Genomic DNA, 15,906 nt, shown 5'->3' on the forward strand with positions numbered 1-15,906 from the left:
TTTTACAATATTTTGTGATGTGCTTTATTTCACTCCTTTTGTGATATATATATATACATCACAAAAGGAGTGAAATAAAGTACACACACACACACACACACACACATTATATATATATATATATATATATATAGACGGAGTTTATATTGTTATCATTAGACAAATGTCGGATAATTAACTTTGAATTTATTCATTTTACCCATACAATCGTGATTTGTATATTTTCTTTGGTGTAGAATTTTGAACATGGATTAAATAAAGGGACTTTTATTTTGCCTCTTGGATCCTGCCGTGCAGTGACGTCATAAGAGTTGCGCTCGCTGCAGCTCGTCGGTCGATTGAGGCGTTTGTGTTAGGTAAAATAAAACGATACAAACATTTTTAAATGTTTTTTTAAAGAATCGTCTCCAGCAACTTAAATACAAACTAATATTAGAGTATTGAAATACTTTATTGTAAAGTAGCGAGAGTTGTTTCACTAGAGCCACGATACAAGGCAATAAACAAAGAAATGTACTTCACTTTTCAAGCCATTCAGGTATGTATGTTTTTTTTTTAAGATCTGTTAATAATGAGCTTTACGTGAAGTTTAAGAGATACACATGCTCCTCTTTTCCATACAGTTCTTTAACATATAGTAGATGGACAATTGATGTTGTTAGTAAAGTTGATCCAGATCATAATTTGTAAAACATGGGAATTACAGTTACAAATGTACTTTCCCCATTTTGAAATTGTCGGACAAGACGTGATTTATATTATCCAAATTTCTATGTCCACAAATAGATAACACAACTGTAAAGACTTGCAATTGGTTAAACACAGGTGGGCAATTGGTTAAACACAGGTGGACAGTAACTAAGTAAATTTACTTGAGTACTTTTAAAAATATTTGTACCAAGGGCGGATTAACTCAGGGCACTGGACCAGCTAGGGGTCCCGGGCAAATTCACTGGCTGTACATTTTTTTTATAATTTACATAATATGGTGCTGAATGCTGTGAAATATAAAGATTTTTTTATTAATAAATAACATACATTTATAACAAATAAATATAATGCATTCCATCTCTTTTGAGACCCAGTAAAAAAACATGTTGTGCAGTCACACGTAAAAAGAGTTTACTGTCTAAAATGGCCATAAAATCTGAATTTGTAAACTGGATTTGATGATGTTGTGGGAGAGTTTTAGCAAAAAGGAAATCACGAAAGATGCATATCAGCTTACATAAAACCATCATTTTCAGTACTTGGCACCTTAAAAAAAAAGTGCTGTTATGGTTAGATGGGATTCTGTGAGAATATACCTTAATTTTAATGCCATGTTAAAGATTCAAGATTCAAAAATGTATTGTCATACAACTCGGTGCAAGTTGTTAAAGATTTGCTTCAGTGTGCTCAACAGAACATCAACAAGATACAAGAAACAAACAAACAAAGAAAACATAGAAAAATATGAAGAGTTTGGTTCCAAAACGTGATAAACGGCATTTTTGAAAAAAAATGAGTTACTACCAAAATCAGTATAATAAAACAGGTCAGTATTTAAAAGTAAATTCTTAATTTTACGCAAAATCCAATATCCGCAGTGTTATTCTGTCATTTTTTTCTCCCTTTTTCCCCATAACGCAATAAACACCACTCCTCCTTTTCTACAGAACGCAATAAATCCACTCCACATATTACAGCGCACCATTCCTTTGACATTCTCACAGGGTTTCCAGAAAAGTGTATGAAAAACAGCTGAGACTAAGAAGTCACTAGAGCCGTAAAATATTATAATGAGGAGTTTGACTTCAATAATTATAAAAAAGGAAGACATCTACATCTGATGGAGGTGATATGACGTATTTAATTATTAATAGACCAACACAATAATCGTTTTGAATTTTTAGATGATATTAAGGTTTATTTTTTGTTGATTTAATTTCATGTTAATTTGTTCATTATAGGTCTAATGGCAATGAAAGTGAATGGCCAACAACAAAATAAGATGGAGGATGAACATCAGCACCACAATTTCATAATAAATCAAGAAAAGTGCTCACAGACGGATGAGGATTCACATGAAGAAAGAGCAGAAGCCAAAATCTCTTTAGCATGTCATCTTAATGGTGAGACTCTTTCACAAAAAGGACATGTAAATGTTGACATAAAGACTCACACAGGAGAAATGCAAAGCTCCTATCTTCAATGCGAAAAGACTTTTACAAGTAAAAGCCACCCTGAGGATCATTTATTAAATCGCACTGGTGAGAGGACTTTCGCGTGCCCTCAGTGTGAAAAGACTTACAAATTTAAAGGAGATCTTAAGAAACATTTAATAATTCACAGAGATAAGGGGCCCTTCGCTTGCCCAAAATGTCGAAAGATCTGCAGACTAAAAAATCACCTTGAGAAACATTTATTAAGTCACACTGGTGAGAGACCCTTTGCATGCCCTCAGTGTGATAAGAGTTTTGAACGAAAAAGGAATCTTAATGTTCACTTAAAGACTCATACTGGAGAAAACCCTGTCATATGCCCTCAGTGTGGTAAGTGTTTTAAACTACAAAAAAGACTTTCTGATCATGTAAAGATTCACTCTACTGAAAGGCCACATGCCTGTCCTCATTGTGGAAAGACGTTCAAACATAAAAGGAACCTTAGGTCTCATTTAGTGATTCACACCGGTGAGAAGACCTTCACCTGCCCTCAGTGTGATAAGTCTTTTCTACGCAAAATACATTTTAATCTTCACATGAGGACTCATACTGGAGAAAGGCCCTACAGCTGCCCTCAGTGTGGAAAGACCTTTAGACAAAAAAGGCACCTTAAGGATCATTTAGTTACTCACACTGTTGAATGGCCCTTCATCTGCCCTCGGTGTGATAAGTGTTTTCAACTAAAAAGTAAACTTAATGTTCACTTTAAGACTCACACTGGAGAAAGACCTTTCACATGCCCTCAGTGTGAAAAAGTTTTTTTACACAAAAGTAGTCTTAATGTTCATTTAAAGACTCACGCTGGAGAAGAGACAAACACATGTGAAACGTCCCTGAAAGAACATAAAATAAGTAACAGTGATCACAAGCCTTTCTCTTGCCCTCAGTGTGGAAAACGTTTTACACAAAAGAGAACCCTTAATAATCATATGAGGATTCACAGTGGTTATAGGCCTTACACCTGTCCTCATTGTGGAAAGAGTTCGACAACAAAAACAAATTTAGAGACTCACATACGCATTCACACTGGAGAGAAACCTTTCAGGTGCCCTCAGTGTGACAAGAGTTTTACACATCAAGGAGCTCTTAAATATCACATACGAATTCATACAGGTGAGAAGCCTTACTCATGCCATCTATGTGATAAGAGCTTTTGCCAAAAAGCAAATCTTAACCGTCACATACGAGTTCATACAGGTGAGAAGCCTTTCTTGTGCCATCTGTGTGATAAGCGTTACACAAAGGCACGAAGTCTCAAAAAGCATCTGCTGTCTGACCATTCTGTAGAAAACCCCTAAAAGTGTTCACATTGTGTAAAGAGTTTTATTGAGTCTGTGACGCTGATAAAACACAAGTGACTGTATTCTGGAGAGATGCTGCACCGCTGTCATTCATGTTGAAGAAGTTTCAGACGATCACACAGCTGCAGATTCACAGAGAAAAGCGCTGTCTGTAATGAGGGAACAAAGATCAACTTCTGTCTTCAGGTCCAAGCACATGATGGGATATTAAGATAATCCTCACAATTTAATTACTTCTCTCTCTCTCTCTCTCTCTCTCTCTCTCTCTCTCTCTCTCTCTCTCTCTCTCTCTCTCTCTCTCTATGTATATATATATATATATATAGTTTAATTTGCTGAAATTTGATTGCTCAACATACAGTTTGCCCGAAAGAGTTAACTAGATTAAGATATTCTGTTTGTTAATTTTATCAATATGTGTGTACCCTGGCTCTTATGAGTTATTTGTTCATAAATCAGTCTGCATTAGTTTTCACGTTTTTTTAAAAGGCATCCAACAAACAATGAAAATAAAGATTTGATGATTTGCAATATTTTGAGATGTACTTTATTTCACTATATTTTTGTGATATAGTTTTCATAAAGTGTAAATGATTTATTTTGTTATGTAAACTTTAATCTAAATTAAAATGCACAGTTGTTCATTGGCAGAGTCTATAATGTAATCGTTTGACTAGTGTGGTATATTTAACCTTGAATATATTTATTTTACACATACTTTTATGATTTGTATATTTTCTCTGGCGTAGAAAGTGATTGTTCAATAATTTACGCATTTAACGAATTTTGAACATGGATTGAATAAAGGGACTTTAATTTTGCCTTTTGGAGCCTGTCGTGCAGTGACGTCATAATAGTTGCGCTCGCTACAGCTCGCCGGTCGTTTGAGAGAAGATTGAGGCGTTTTTGTGAGGTAAATAAAACGATACAAAATATTTTTTTTATAATTTTTTGAAAAGGAAGGTGCTCAAGCAACTTAAATACAAATTAATATTACAGTATTGTGAAACTTTAGTTGTTACACTAAAGCAAACATTTTACGGCAATAAACAAAGAAATTTTCTTCACTTCAGGTCTGTATGTTTTTCAGATCTGTTAATGAACTTTACATGAATTATGCTCCTATTTTCCATACAGTTATTTAACATAATTATGGATAATTGCTGTTGCTATAGTAAAATTAATAAGGGTCATAGCATGTTAGACATGGAAAATAATATTACAAATGTAGTTGTTTTTCAATTAGAAAATTGTCGGGAAAAGACATGCAATTTGTTTTATCAACATTTTTATGCCCACAAATAGAAAACACAACTGTAAAGACAACTTCCAACGAAGTTAGGGTCAGGACAATAGCAAAGTAACTTGAGTACTGTACTTATACACTTTTTTGAGTATCTTTAAGGGCGGATTAACCCAGGGCACTGGACCTCAGGCAAATTTACTGTGTAAATTTTTCATATAATTTGATATCATTTACATAATATGGTGCTGAATGCTGTGAAATAAAGAGTTTTTAATAAATAAATAACATGCATAACAAATAAATGTAATGCTGTATAGAGCAAGTAAAAAACATGTTTTTCAGTCACTCGTTAAAGACGTCTCACTTTACTGTTTTAAATGGCCATAAAATCTAAATTTGTAAACTGGATTTGGATGATGTTGTGGGAGAGTATTTTCGAAGGAAATCACGAAAGAGGCACATCAAGCTTAGGTAAAACATTTTCAGTACTTGGCACCTTAAAAAACCGTCCTGTTATTGTCAAACAAGATTCTGTGAGAAGAATATACCTTAATTTTAATGTGTCATGTTTAAATGCTGTTTTTATAACTCCTGAGCAACTGAAAGTTGTGAAAATCTGTGTGGCTATTAAGTTTTGAAAGATAAATACGTAGCCATGTCGATATATTGTCCCAATCCTAATTCCCGCATTTAAAATCATGCACTTGGTTGTTTTTCTCCAGTGTCTGAAGTTTACTCCTCAGAACTTTTTGGGAGCGATCCCAGAACATTTATGTTTTTTGTGTTCACACAGAAGGGTCTCTGCCAATTTTACAGAAACTTTCTGGGATCAAATTGCTGTATGAATGGAGTTTAATTTTGATGATACAAAGCATAAAGTTTCAGAAGTGTTTTTGACCCTGGTTAAGTAGTCATTCGAACCGTAAAATATTATAATGAGGAATTTGACTTAAATGTTTATAAAATAGGAGGACATCTACATCTGATGGAGTTGAAATTACATATTTTGCTATTAATAGACCAGCCATCACAATCATCTTTTTTGCATTTCTCTATAAAAATTAAGGTTATTTTTTGTTGATTTAATTTCATCTTAAGTTCTTCATTATAGGTCTAATGGAAATGAAAGAGGAAGGTCAAGAACAAAATGAAATGAAGGATGAACATCAGCACCAACATTTTACAAGTCAAGAAAATCGCTTACAGACTGATGAGGATTCATCTCAGGGAAGAGCAGAAGCCCAAATTTTTGCATGCCATCTTTATGGTGAGACTTTTTCACAGAAAGGACATTCAAATGTTGACATAAAGACTAACACATTAGAAATGCAAAACACCTTTCCTCAGTGTGAAAAGACTTGCACAAGTAAAAGCCACCCTGAGGATCATTTAGTAAATCACACTGGTGAGAGGACCTTTGCGTGCCCTCAGTGTGAAAAGACTTACAAATTAAAAGGAGATCTTAAGAAACATTTAATAATTCACACAGAGAAGGGGCCATTTGCTTGCCCAAAATGTAGAAAGATCTACAGACTAAAAAAGCACCTTGAGAAACATTTATTAAGTCACACTGGTGAGAGACCCTTTGCATGCCCTCAATGTGATAAGTGTTTTGAACGAAAAAGAAATCTTAATGTCCACTTAAAGACTCACAGTCACACTGAAGAAAAGCCTGTCACATGCCCTCAGTGTGGTAAGTGTTTTAATCGACAAAGAAATCTTAATGTTCACATGAAGACTCACTCTACTGAAAGGCCATACAGCTGCTCTCATTGTGGAAAGACTTTCAGACAAAAAAGGCACCTTAGTGAACATTTAGTGATTCACACCGGTGAGAAGACCTTCACCTGCCCTCAGTGTCATAAGAGTTTTTTACAAAAAAGTAGTCTTAATTTTCACTTAAAGACTCACACTGGAGAAAGACCTTTCACATGCCCTCAGTGTGATAAGTCTTTTATCCAAAAAAGAATTTTTAATCTTCACATAAGGACTCATACTGGAGAAAGGCCATACGCCTGTCCTCATTGTGAAAAGACCTACAGATATACTGGGCACCTTAAGGATCATTTAGTTACTCACACTGGTGAGAGGCCCTTCATCTGCCCTCAGTGTCATAAGGGTTTTCAACGAAAAAGTAAACTTAATGTTCACTTAAAGACTCACACTGGAGAAAGACCTTTCACATGCCCTCAATGTGAAAAAGGTTTTTTACACAAAAGTAGTCTTAATGTTCACTTAAAGACTCACACTGGACAAGAGACAAACACATGTGAAACGTCCCTGAAAGAACATAAAATAAGTCACAGTGACCACAAGCCTTTCTCTTGCCCTCAGTGTGGAAAACGTTTTACACAAAAGGGAACCCTTAATATTCACATGAGGAGTCACAGTGGTGATGGGACTTACGCCTGTCCTCAATGTGGAAAGAGTTTCACAACAAAAAATCATTTAGAGAATCACATACGCATTCACACTGGAGAGAAACCTTTCAGGTGCCCGCAGTGTGACAAAAGTTTTACACAACAAGGACCTCTTAAGCATCACATACGAATTCATACCGGTGAGAAGCCTTTCTCATGCCACCTGTGTAATAAGAGCTTTATACAAAAAGAAAATCTAAAGTGTCACATACGATTTCATACAGGTGAGAAGCCTTTCTTGTGCCATCTGTGTGATAAGCGTTACACAAAGGCACGAAGTCTCAAAAAGCATCTGCTGTCTGACCATTCTGTAGAAAACCCCTAAAAGTGTTCACATTGTGAAAAGAGTTATATTGAGTCTGTAACGCTACATTCTATATTGTTTAATTTGCTGAAATTTGATTGCTTAACATACAGTTTGCCCGAATGAGTTAAATAGATTAAGATATTCCTTTTGTTAGTTTTATCTATATGTGTGTACCCTGGCTCTTATGAGTTATTTGTTAATAAATCAGTCTGCATTAGTTGTCACATTTTTTTAAAGGGCATCAAACAAACAATGAAAATAAAGATTTGATGTTTTGCAATATTTTGAGATGTACTTTATATTTTTTTGTGATATTGTTTTCATAAAGTGCAATTTATTTATTTTGTTATGTAAACTTTATCGTAATTAAGATGCACGGTTATTCATTGGCAGAGTCTATAATGTAATCGTTTGACAAGTGTGGGATATTTAACCTTGAATATATTTATTTTAACCCATGCATTCATGATTTGTATATTTTCTTTGGCGTAGAAGATGATAGTTCAATAGTTTGCGCATAACGAATTTTGAACATAGATTAAATAAAGGGACTTTAATTTTGCCTCTTGGAGCCTGTCGTGCAGTGAGTCAGTGACGTCATAATGGTTGCGCTCGCTACAGCTGGCCTGTCGTTTGAGAGAAGATTGAGGAGTTTGTGTGAGGTAAATAAAACGATACAAAATATTTTTTAAATAATTTTTTAAAGAAACGTGCTCCAGAAACTTAAATACAAATTAATATTACAGTATTGTAATTCTTTAGTTGTTACACTTAAGCAAACATTTATACGGCAATAAACAAAGAAATTTACTTCACTTCAGGTCTGTATGTTTTTTTAGATTGTTAATGAACTTTACATAAATTATGCTCCTATTTTCCATTCAGTTATTAACATAGCAGATTGATAATTGCTGTTGCTAGTAAAATTGATCAGGGTTATAACTTGTTAGACAGGAGAAATACAATTACAAATGTAGTTGTTTCATTTTGTCAGGAAAAGCCATGCAATTTGTTTTATCAAAATTTTTATGCCCACAAATAGAAAACACAACTGTAAAGACAACTTGTAACGAAGTTAGGGTCAGGACAATAGCAAAGTAAATTTACTGGAGTACTGTACTTGGTACATTTTTAAAAAAAAATATTTGTACAGGGGTGCGGATTAACCCAGGGCACTGGACCAGCAGGGGGCCTCATGCAAATTTACTGTGTGTAAATTTTTCATATAATTTGATATCATTTACATAATATGGTGCTGAATGGTGTAAAATAAACAGTTTTTAATAATAAATAACATACATTTATAACAAATAAATGTAATGCATTACATCACTGTTGGAGCGAGTAAAACATGTTGTTCAGTTACTTGTTAAAAACGTTATAGTACTCAGACGTCTCAGTTTACTGTTTTAAATGGCCATAAAATTCAAATGTGTAAACTGAATTTGGATGATGTTGTGGGAGAGTACTTTCGAAGGAAATCACGAAAAAGGCACATCAGCATAGGTAAAACGTTTTCAGTACTTGGCACCTTAAAAAACCGTCCTGTTATTGTCAAACAAGATTCTGTGAAAATATACCTTAATTTTAATGTCTCATGTTTAAATGCTGTTTTTATAACTCCTAAGCAACTGAAAGTTGTGAAAATTAAACGAGTCTCAGTTCAGAAAAACGAACGTTTCTGTCAGCCACCGCTCTGCTGTGTTGCCATTAAGTCTTGCAAGATAAATACGCAACCATGTCGATATTTTGTCCCACTCCTAATTCATGCACATGCTGAAAGATCCTGTAAAGATGTGTGACATATTTAAAATCCTACACTTGGTTGTTTTTTCTCCAGTGTCTGAAGTTTACTTTCCAGAACTTTTTGGGAGCGATCCCAGGACATTTATGGGATGTTTTTCTGTTCACACAGAATGCTATCTGCCAATTTTACAGAAACTTTCTGGGATCAAATTGCTGTGTGAATGGAGCTTAATTTTGATGACTGATACAAAGCATACAGTTTCCGAAGTGTTTTTGACCCTGGTTAAGACGTCACTAAAGCTGTACAATGACATATTTTGCTGTTAATAGACCAGCCATCACAATCATCTTTTTTGCATTTTTTGATGAAAATTCAGGTTTATTTTTTGTTGATTTAATTTCATCTTAAGTTCTTCATTATAGGTCTAATGGAAATGAAAGAGGAAGGTCAAGAACAAAATGAAATGAAGGATGAAAATCAGCACCAAAATTTTACAAGTCAAGAAAATCGCTTACAGACTGATGAGGATTCATCTCAGGGAAGAGCAGAAGCCCAAATTTTTGCATGCCATCTTTATGGTGAGACTTTTTCACAGAAAGGACATTCAAATGTTGACATAAAGACTAACACATTAGAAATGCAAAACACCTTTCCTCAGTGTGAAAAGACTTGCACAAGTAAAAGCCACCCTGAGGATCATTTAGTAAATCACACTGGTGAGAGGACCTTTGCGTGCCCTCAGTGTGAAAAGACTTACCAATCTAAAGGGGATCTTAACAAACATTTAATAATTCACTCAGATGAGGGTCCCTTCACTTGCCCAAAATGTAGAAAGATCTACAGACAAAAAAGGAACCTTGAGAAACATTTATTAAGTCACACTGGTGAGAGGACCTTTGCATGCCCTCAGTGCGATAAGTGTTTCGAACGAAAAAAAAATCTTAATGCCCACATAAAGGCTCACACTGGAGGAAAGCCTGTCACATGCCCTCAGTGTGGTAAGTGTTTTAACCGACAAAAAAATCTTAATATTCACATGAAGACTCACTCTGCTGAAAGGCCACACGCCTGTCCTCATTGCGAAAAGACTTTCAGGCAAAAAGGGAACCTTAAGGAACATTTAGTGAGTCACACTGGTCAGAAGACCTTCACCTGCCCTCAGTGTCATAAGGGTTTTTTACGAAGTAGTAGTCTTTATGTTCACTTAAAGGCTCACACTGGAGAAAGACCATTTACATGCCCACAATGTGATAAGGGTTTTTTAATAAAAAGTGCTCTTAAGGTTCACTTAAAGACTCACACTGGGGAAAGACCTTACAGCTGCCCTCAGTGTGAAAAGACCTACAGAAATACTGGGGACCTTAAGGATCATTTAGTGAGTCACACTGGTGAGAAGCCCTTCATCTGCCCTCAGTGTGATAAGGGTTTTTCACGAAAAAATGCTCTTAAAGTTCACTTACAGACTCACACTGGAGAAAGACCCTTCACATGCCCTGAGTGTGATAAGAGTTTTTCACGAAAAAGTAGTCTGGATTTTCACATAAAGACTCACACACGTGAAACATCCCTGAAAGAACATAAAATAAGTCACACTGACTCCAAGTCTTTCTCTTGCCCTCAATGTGAAAAGAGTTTTACACACAGAGCAACCCTTTATAATCACATGCGGATTCACAGTGGTGATGGGCTTTACACCTGTCCTCATTGTGGGAAGAGTGTCACAAAAAAATCACTTTTAGAGAGACACATACGCCTTCACACTGGAGAGAAACCTTTCAGGTGCCCGCAGTGTGACAAGAGTTTTACACAGCGTGGAAATCTTCTGCATCACATACGAATTCATACTGGTGAGAAGCCTTTCTCATGCCATCTGTGTAATAAGAGCTTTAGACAAAAAGATAATCTTAAGACTCACATCCGAATTCATACAGGTGAGAAGCCTTTCTCGTGCCATCTGTGTGGTAAGAGTTACACACAGGCGCAAAGTCTCAAAAAGCATCTGCTGTCTGACCATACTGGAGAAAACCCCTAAAAGCCCCTAAAGGTGTTCACATTGTGCAAAGTTTTATTGAGTCTGGTATTATTCATTGGGCATTATGGGCACTGGCTCAGGGGCCCTCGCGCTATTGGCACCCTAAGTTAAAAAATTAAATAAATATATAAATGTTCAAGCGCAAAAAACACAGCGCTGAGTCAAGCGGACTGTGGGTGGCAACGATCACAGCCTGCAGACTCACAAAGAAAAGCGCTGTCTGCAAAAAGTGAACAAAGATTTGTAAATCAGTCTGCATTAGTTGTGTTTCTTTTAAAGTGCATCTTAAAAACAATGAAAATAAAGATTTGATGTTTTGCAATATTTTAAGATGTATTTTATCTTTTTGTGATTTAGTTTTCACAAAGTGTAATTTATTTATTTTTTGTTCTGAAAGTTTTAATCATAATTAAAAGCACTGTTATAGAGTCTATAATCATTTGACAAATGTGGGATATTTAACCTTGAATATATTTATTTTGACATTCATGATTTCTATATTTTCTCTAGTTTAGAAGATTATAGTTCAATAATTTACTTGCATTTCACAAATATAGAACGTAGATTTAATAAAGGGACTTTTATTTTGCATCCTGGAGCCTGTCGTGCTGTGACGTCATAAGAGCGCCGCTGCAGCTCCGTTGTCGGTTGAGGGAAGATTGAGGCGTTTGTGTAAGGTAAATAAAACAATACAAAACCTTTTTCAAATGGTTTTTGTAAAGAAAGATGGTTCAGTAACTTAACTTGAATACAAATGTTAAATAAATGTATAGTATTGTAATATTTTGTTGTAAAGTACTAAAGAGAGTTGTTTCACTAGAGCTAAGCCAATAAACAAAGACATTTACTTCACTTCTCAGGTCATTCAGGTAACGTTATGTGTGTTTTTTAGATCTGTTAATGAGCATAATATGGATTTTAAGAAATATACATGCTCTACTTTCCATACAGTTGTTTAACGTAGCAGATGGATAATTGCTGTTTTTAGTAAAATTTAGCAGGATCATAGCTTGTTAGGCATGGGAATTACCGTTACAAATGTTACAAATGACAAGACATGCGATTTGTAATACCCACATTTGTATGCACACAAATAGAAAGCACAACTGTAAAGTAAAGTGACCAGATTTTTTTTAATGAAAACCGGGGACATTTCCTATTTCAATGGTCAAAATATCAGTAAAATCTCATTTGTTGTTATCTATAAATAAAAAAAAATGGGGACACAACGTGAAAAAACGGCCATGTTTACATTAGAGCATTTGCGTTTTAAAACGGCATTTTAAAATGAAAACGATCCTCGTTTATACTGGCATTTTTAAAAGAATCTTCATCCACACTATACACCACCATAAACGCATGAAACATGACCAATCACGTAACTGGGCATGCGCATATAAGTGTAAAATAACTTATTACTCTAATAATAGCTTACCTTTGCACGTTTACGCAGCCTAGGGGTGTGCGATATTGACAAAAAGTCATACATGGGTCCTTTGCTGGCAACTATAACAGACACTATTTTTGAACCTATAAAAATGTGTTTGGGAAAGTCTTATACTCTTCTACGTCCCCCCTACAACATATTAATATGATTAATAGGTTAATTTTTATTTTATAACTAAACAGAAAGGTCTTTATGATTTAAAAAGAAATCATTCAAGTGAACAGTACTAAACAGTAGCGAACTTGAAGCAAAAAATAAATGTCAGCAAATGCAAACTTTAATCAAACATAGTAAGAGGTGAAGTATTGCTTTAGCCTACCAGAAATGCTTATTGCATTAATTTTTAAAAGTGTGCGAGGTCCGTGCACGTCCTCCGCTAGCAACACACAAATAGCTAAAAGCGCAAGCGCCTAAACGAGCATCATATTAATGACGTTGACTTTATTGTTTTTATTAATTTATATTCACAAAACTTATCAACAAAACATCGATTAAAATTAAGAGACAAATTATCTGAAACGAAATTCATTTTAAAGTAGCAAACAAAACTTACATTAAACTGGAAAATAATGTCTGACCCATTACAATTCTCCCTTCATATTGGCCTTTACAACGCCTATATTGCGTTTAAAATTACAGTCTATCTTTCGTAAGCTAACTAAATTTAAACAAAACATAAACACTTATACTGTTCTAGCTCCCCCTGCAACATATTAATATGATTAATAGGTTAATTTTGATTTTATAACTAAACAGAAAGGTCTTTATGATTTAAAAAGAAAGCATTCTAAACAGTAGCGAACTTGAAGCAAAAATAAATTTTAGCAAATGCAAACTTCAATCAAAATATAGTAAGAAGTGAAGTATTGCTTTAGCCTACCAGAAATGCTTAATGCATTCATTTTTAAAAGTGTGCGAGGTCCGTGCACGTCCTCCGCTAGCAACACACAAATAGCTAAAAGCCAAGCGCCTAAACAAGCATTATATTAATGACGTTGAGTTTATTGTTTTTATTAATTTATATTCAACAAACTTATCAACAAAACATCGATTAAAATTAAGAGACAAATTATCTGAAACGAAATTCATTTTAAAGTAGCAAACAAAACTTACATTAAACTGGAAAATAATGTCTGACCCATTACAATTCTCCCTTTATATTGGCCTTTGCAACGCCTATATGGCGTATAAAATTACAATCTATCTTTCGTAAGCTAACTAAATTTAAACAAAACATAAACACATTAAACCCAACAATACTCAAACATTAATATAAAACAGACATTATCTATAAGGATACATGTTAAAACAATCCGATATAGCGTTTATAATAGCTGGTTGGTAGATGTTTACTATTTTTGCCAAAACCTCCATTGCAAACCAACATTTACATCAATAAAATAATTTTTACTTTGAAAATGATGCGCTGTCACGTTAATATCAGCTGTTCGTTTACATAAGACTCCGTCTACGTTCATTTACACTTAGAGCAACGTCTGAGTTCTCAAACTAAAACAGGGTCTGCAGCGTTTGCGAACGAATCCATTTATGAGGGTCAAAAACGGTGATGTAGTGTAAATGAAAGGCGTAAAATAGCAAAGGTAACGCATTTTAAAGCATAAACGCATTAATGTAAACATAGCTTAGCCTACTTGGTTGCTGCTTACTTAATAGTATTTTTGTCTGTTTTTAATATCTAAATATAAGCAAAATCCCCTAACAAAAAAAATCTAGCTTTAAGACAAACATAATAAATTGAACTGAATTTGTGCTTAAAGCATGCAAATGCCAATGGGGTAAGACATTTTTTCTTGAATTAATTGTTGGCAGATTTATTATTTATTTATTTGCTTGTTTTAAGCACAAATTTGATATTTTTGGTCTAAAACTAGACTTATTTTCTTGATTCATTTTGCCCATCAAGAAAATGCATATTGATTTAAGAATTTTTGATATTTAGATTGAAAACAAGAGAAAAACACTATCACAAAGTCATTTTTTTGCAGTGCTTCTGTAGCCTAAATCTAATTTTTTCCCCTTTTTATACAATGCACAGAGACGTACCTCATCAAAACTTACTTCTAAGGTACTACTTCAGCTGATTTCATAGCATTTTAAACAGAGAGAATAATGCTAAAGTAACTCTATTTAGCCTACATAAAACACATGCTCAGTACCATGCTGTGATCAGTTCACTTCATTGGTTTATTACTTTAATTTAACATGAGTAGTTAGTATCTTAACCCCCGATAACTTTGATTGTTTTCATATTTTATGATAACTTGACTGATGATAACGTGAGGCTTTCTCATGTGTCTCGTAGTAAATTTTTCTTCGCTAAAGCAGTGAAGCTCAACCAAGTAATCAGTAGCTCACGTTTCCTCTGCTGGTAAAAAATAACCACATGATTGCTCCTGTATGGTACTCAAAGGCTAAAAGTTGATTGGGTTTTTCAGTGTATTTGCTGGTTGTTTTGGACATGCTGTAAAACTGGGACATTTCCGAGGACAGCTTCAGTCGGGGACAGAACACCAAAAAACAGGACTGATCCTGGAAAACGGGGACGTCTGGTCACCTTACTGTAAAGACAACTTGCTATTGGTTTAAACACTGGTGGACAGTTACTTAAGTACTGTACTTACTACACTTTTTTTTTTTTTACTACACAAAACCCAAAATGTAGAATTAACTTGGCCGGAAACTGAAGCTGAAAATGGCTTCTTTTAAAAACTTTAAAATGTTAAACTTATATATTTCGTTGCGAAACGAGATTACTCAGTTTATTTAATTTTGCCCGAGATTTCGGGTTAGCCCTACTTGGCACCTTAAAAAAAAACTTGCTGTTATGGTTAGATGGGATTCTGTGAGAATAATTTTCATGTTTAAATGCTGTTTTTATAACTCCTTAGCAACTGAAAGTTGTGACAATTAAATGGGTCTCTCAGTTGAGAGAAAAATTTACAGGATGTTTTTGTGTTCACACAGAATGCAGTTGAAATTACATATTTAATTATTAATAGACTAACATATTAATCTTTTTGAATTTTTAGATGAAATCTAAAAAAAATTAACCTTTTTAGAGGTTTAATCTTTGTTAATTTAATTTCATATTCATTTGTTTACTACAGGTCTAATTGGAATAACAGAGGAAGGTCAACAACAGATGGAGAAGGAACAACAGCATCACCATTTCATAAATCAA

The 15,906-nt window shown here is 34.4% G+C and overlaps 2 protein-coding genes across 4 annotated transcripts; both read left to right on the forward strand.

Annotated features, from left to right (window-relative positions):
* The first annotated feature begins 115 nt into the window (after nt 1–115).
* LOC129451834 (uncharacterized) lies at nt 116–3,790 on the forward strand. Of its 3 annotated transcripts, XM_073859472.1 has the most exons (3): nt 564–1,537; nt 1,659–1,837; nt 1,953–3,790. In XM_073859472.1, exon 3 carries the CDS (start codon nt 1,958–1,960, stop codon nt 3,500–3,502), a length of 1,545 nt encoding a protein of 514 aa, XP_073715573.1. In that variant the 5' UTR covers nt 564–1,537; nt 1,659–1,837; nt 1,953–1,957; the 3' UTR covers nt 3,503–3,790. The 3 variants fall into 3 exon arrangements, with proteins under 3 accessions (XP_055071283.2, XP_055071275.2, XP_073715573.1); XM_055215308.2 differs by lacking the exons at nt 564–1,537; nt 1,659–1,837 and adding an exon at nt 116–356; XM_055215300.2 differs by lacking the exons at nt 564–1,537; nt 1,659–1,837 and adding an exon at nt 116–538 and having other exon boundaries at nt 1,953–3,789.
* Nucleotides 3,791–4,354: 564 nt separating this feature from the next.
* LOC129451827 (uncharacterized) lies at nt 4,355–11,686 on the forward strand. Its single transcript, XM_073859465.1, has 3 exons — nt 4,355–4,418; nt 5,850–6,018; nt 9,648–11,686. The coding sequence occupies exons 2-3, from the start codon at nt 5,868–5,870 to the stop codon at nt 11,255–11,257; spliced, it is 1,761 nt and encodes a 586-aa protein (XP_073715566.1). The 5' UTR covers nt 4,355–4,418; nt 5,850–5,867; the 3' UTR covers nt 11,258–11,686.
* Nucleotides 11,687–15,906: the final 4,220 nt, after the last annotated feature.

Source organism: Misgurnus anguillicaudatus, chromosome 21, assembly GCF_027580225.2.
Source record: "Misgurnus anguillicaudatus chromosome 21, ASM2758022v2, whole genome shotgun sequence".
NCBI lineage: Eukaryota > Metazoa > Chordata > Actinopteri > Cypriniformes > Cobitidae > Misgurnus > Misgurnus anguillicaudatus.

Excerpts from the sequence above, each read along its gene's own strand:
- LOC129451834 (XM_055215308.2), top strand. The coding sequence starts at position 1,958 with ATGGCAATGAAAGTGAATGGCCAACAACAAAATAAGATGGAGGATGAA.
- LOC129451827 (XM_073859465.1), top strand. The coding sequence starts at position 5,868 with ATGGAAATGAAAGAGGAAGGTCAAGAACAAAATGAAATGAAGGATGAA. Across the intron at positions 6,019-9,647 it reads TTTTGCATGCCATCTTTATG|GTCTAATGGAAATGAAAGAG; the intron begins GTGAGACTTTTT and ends TCTTCATTATAG.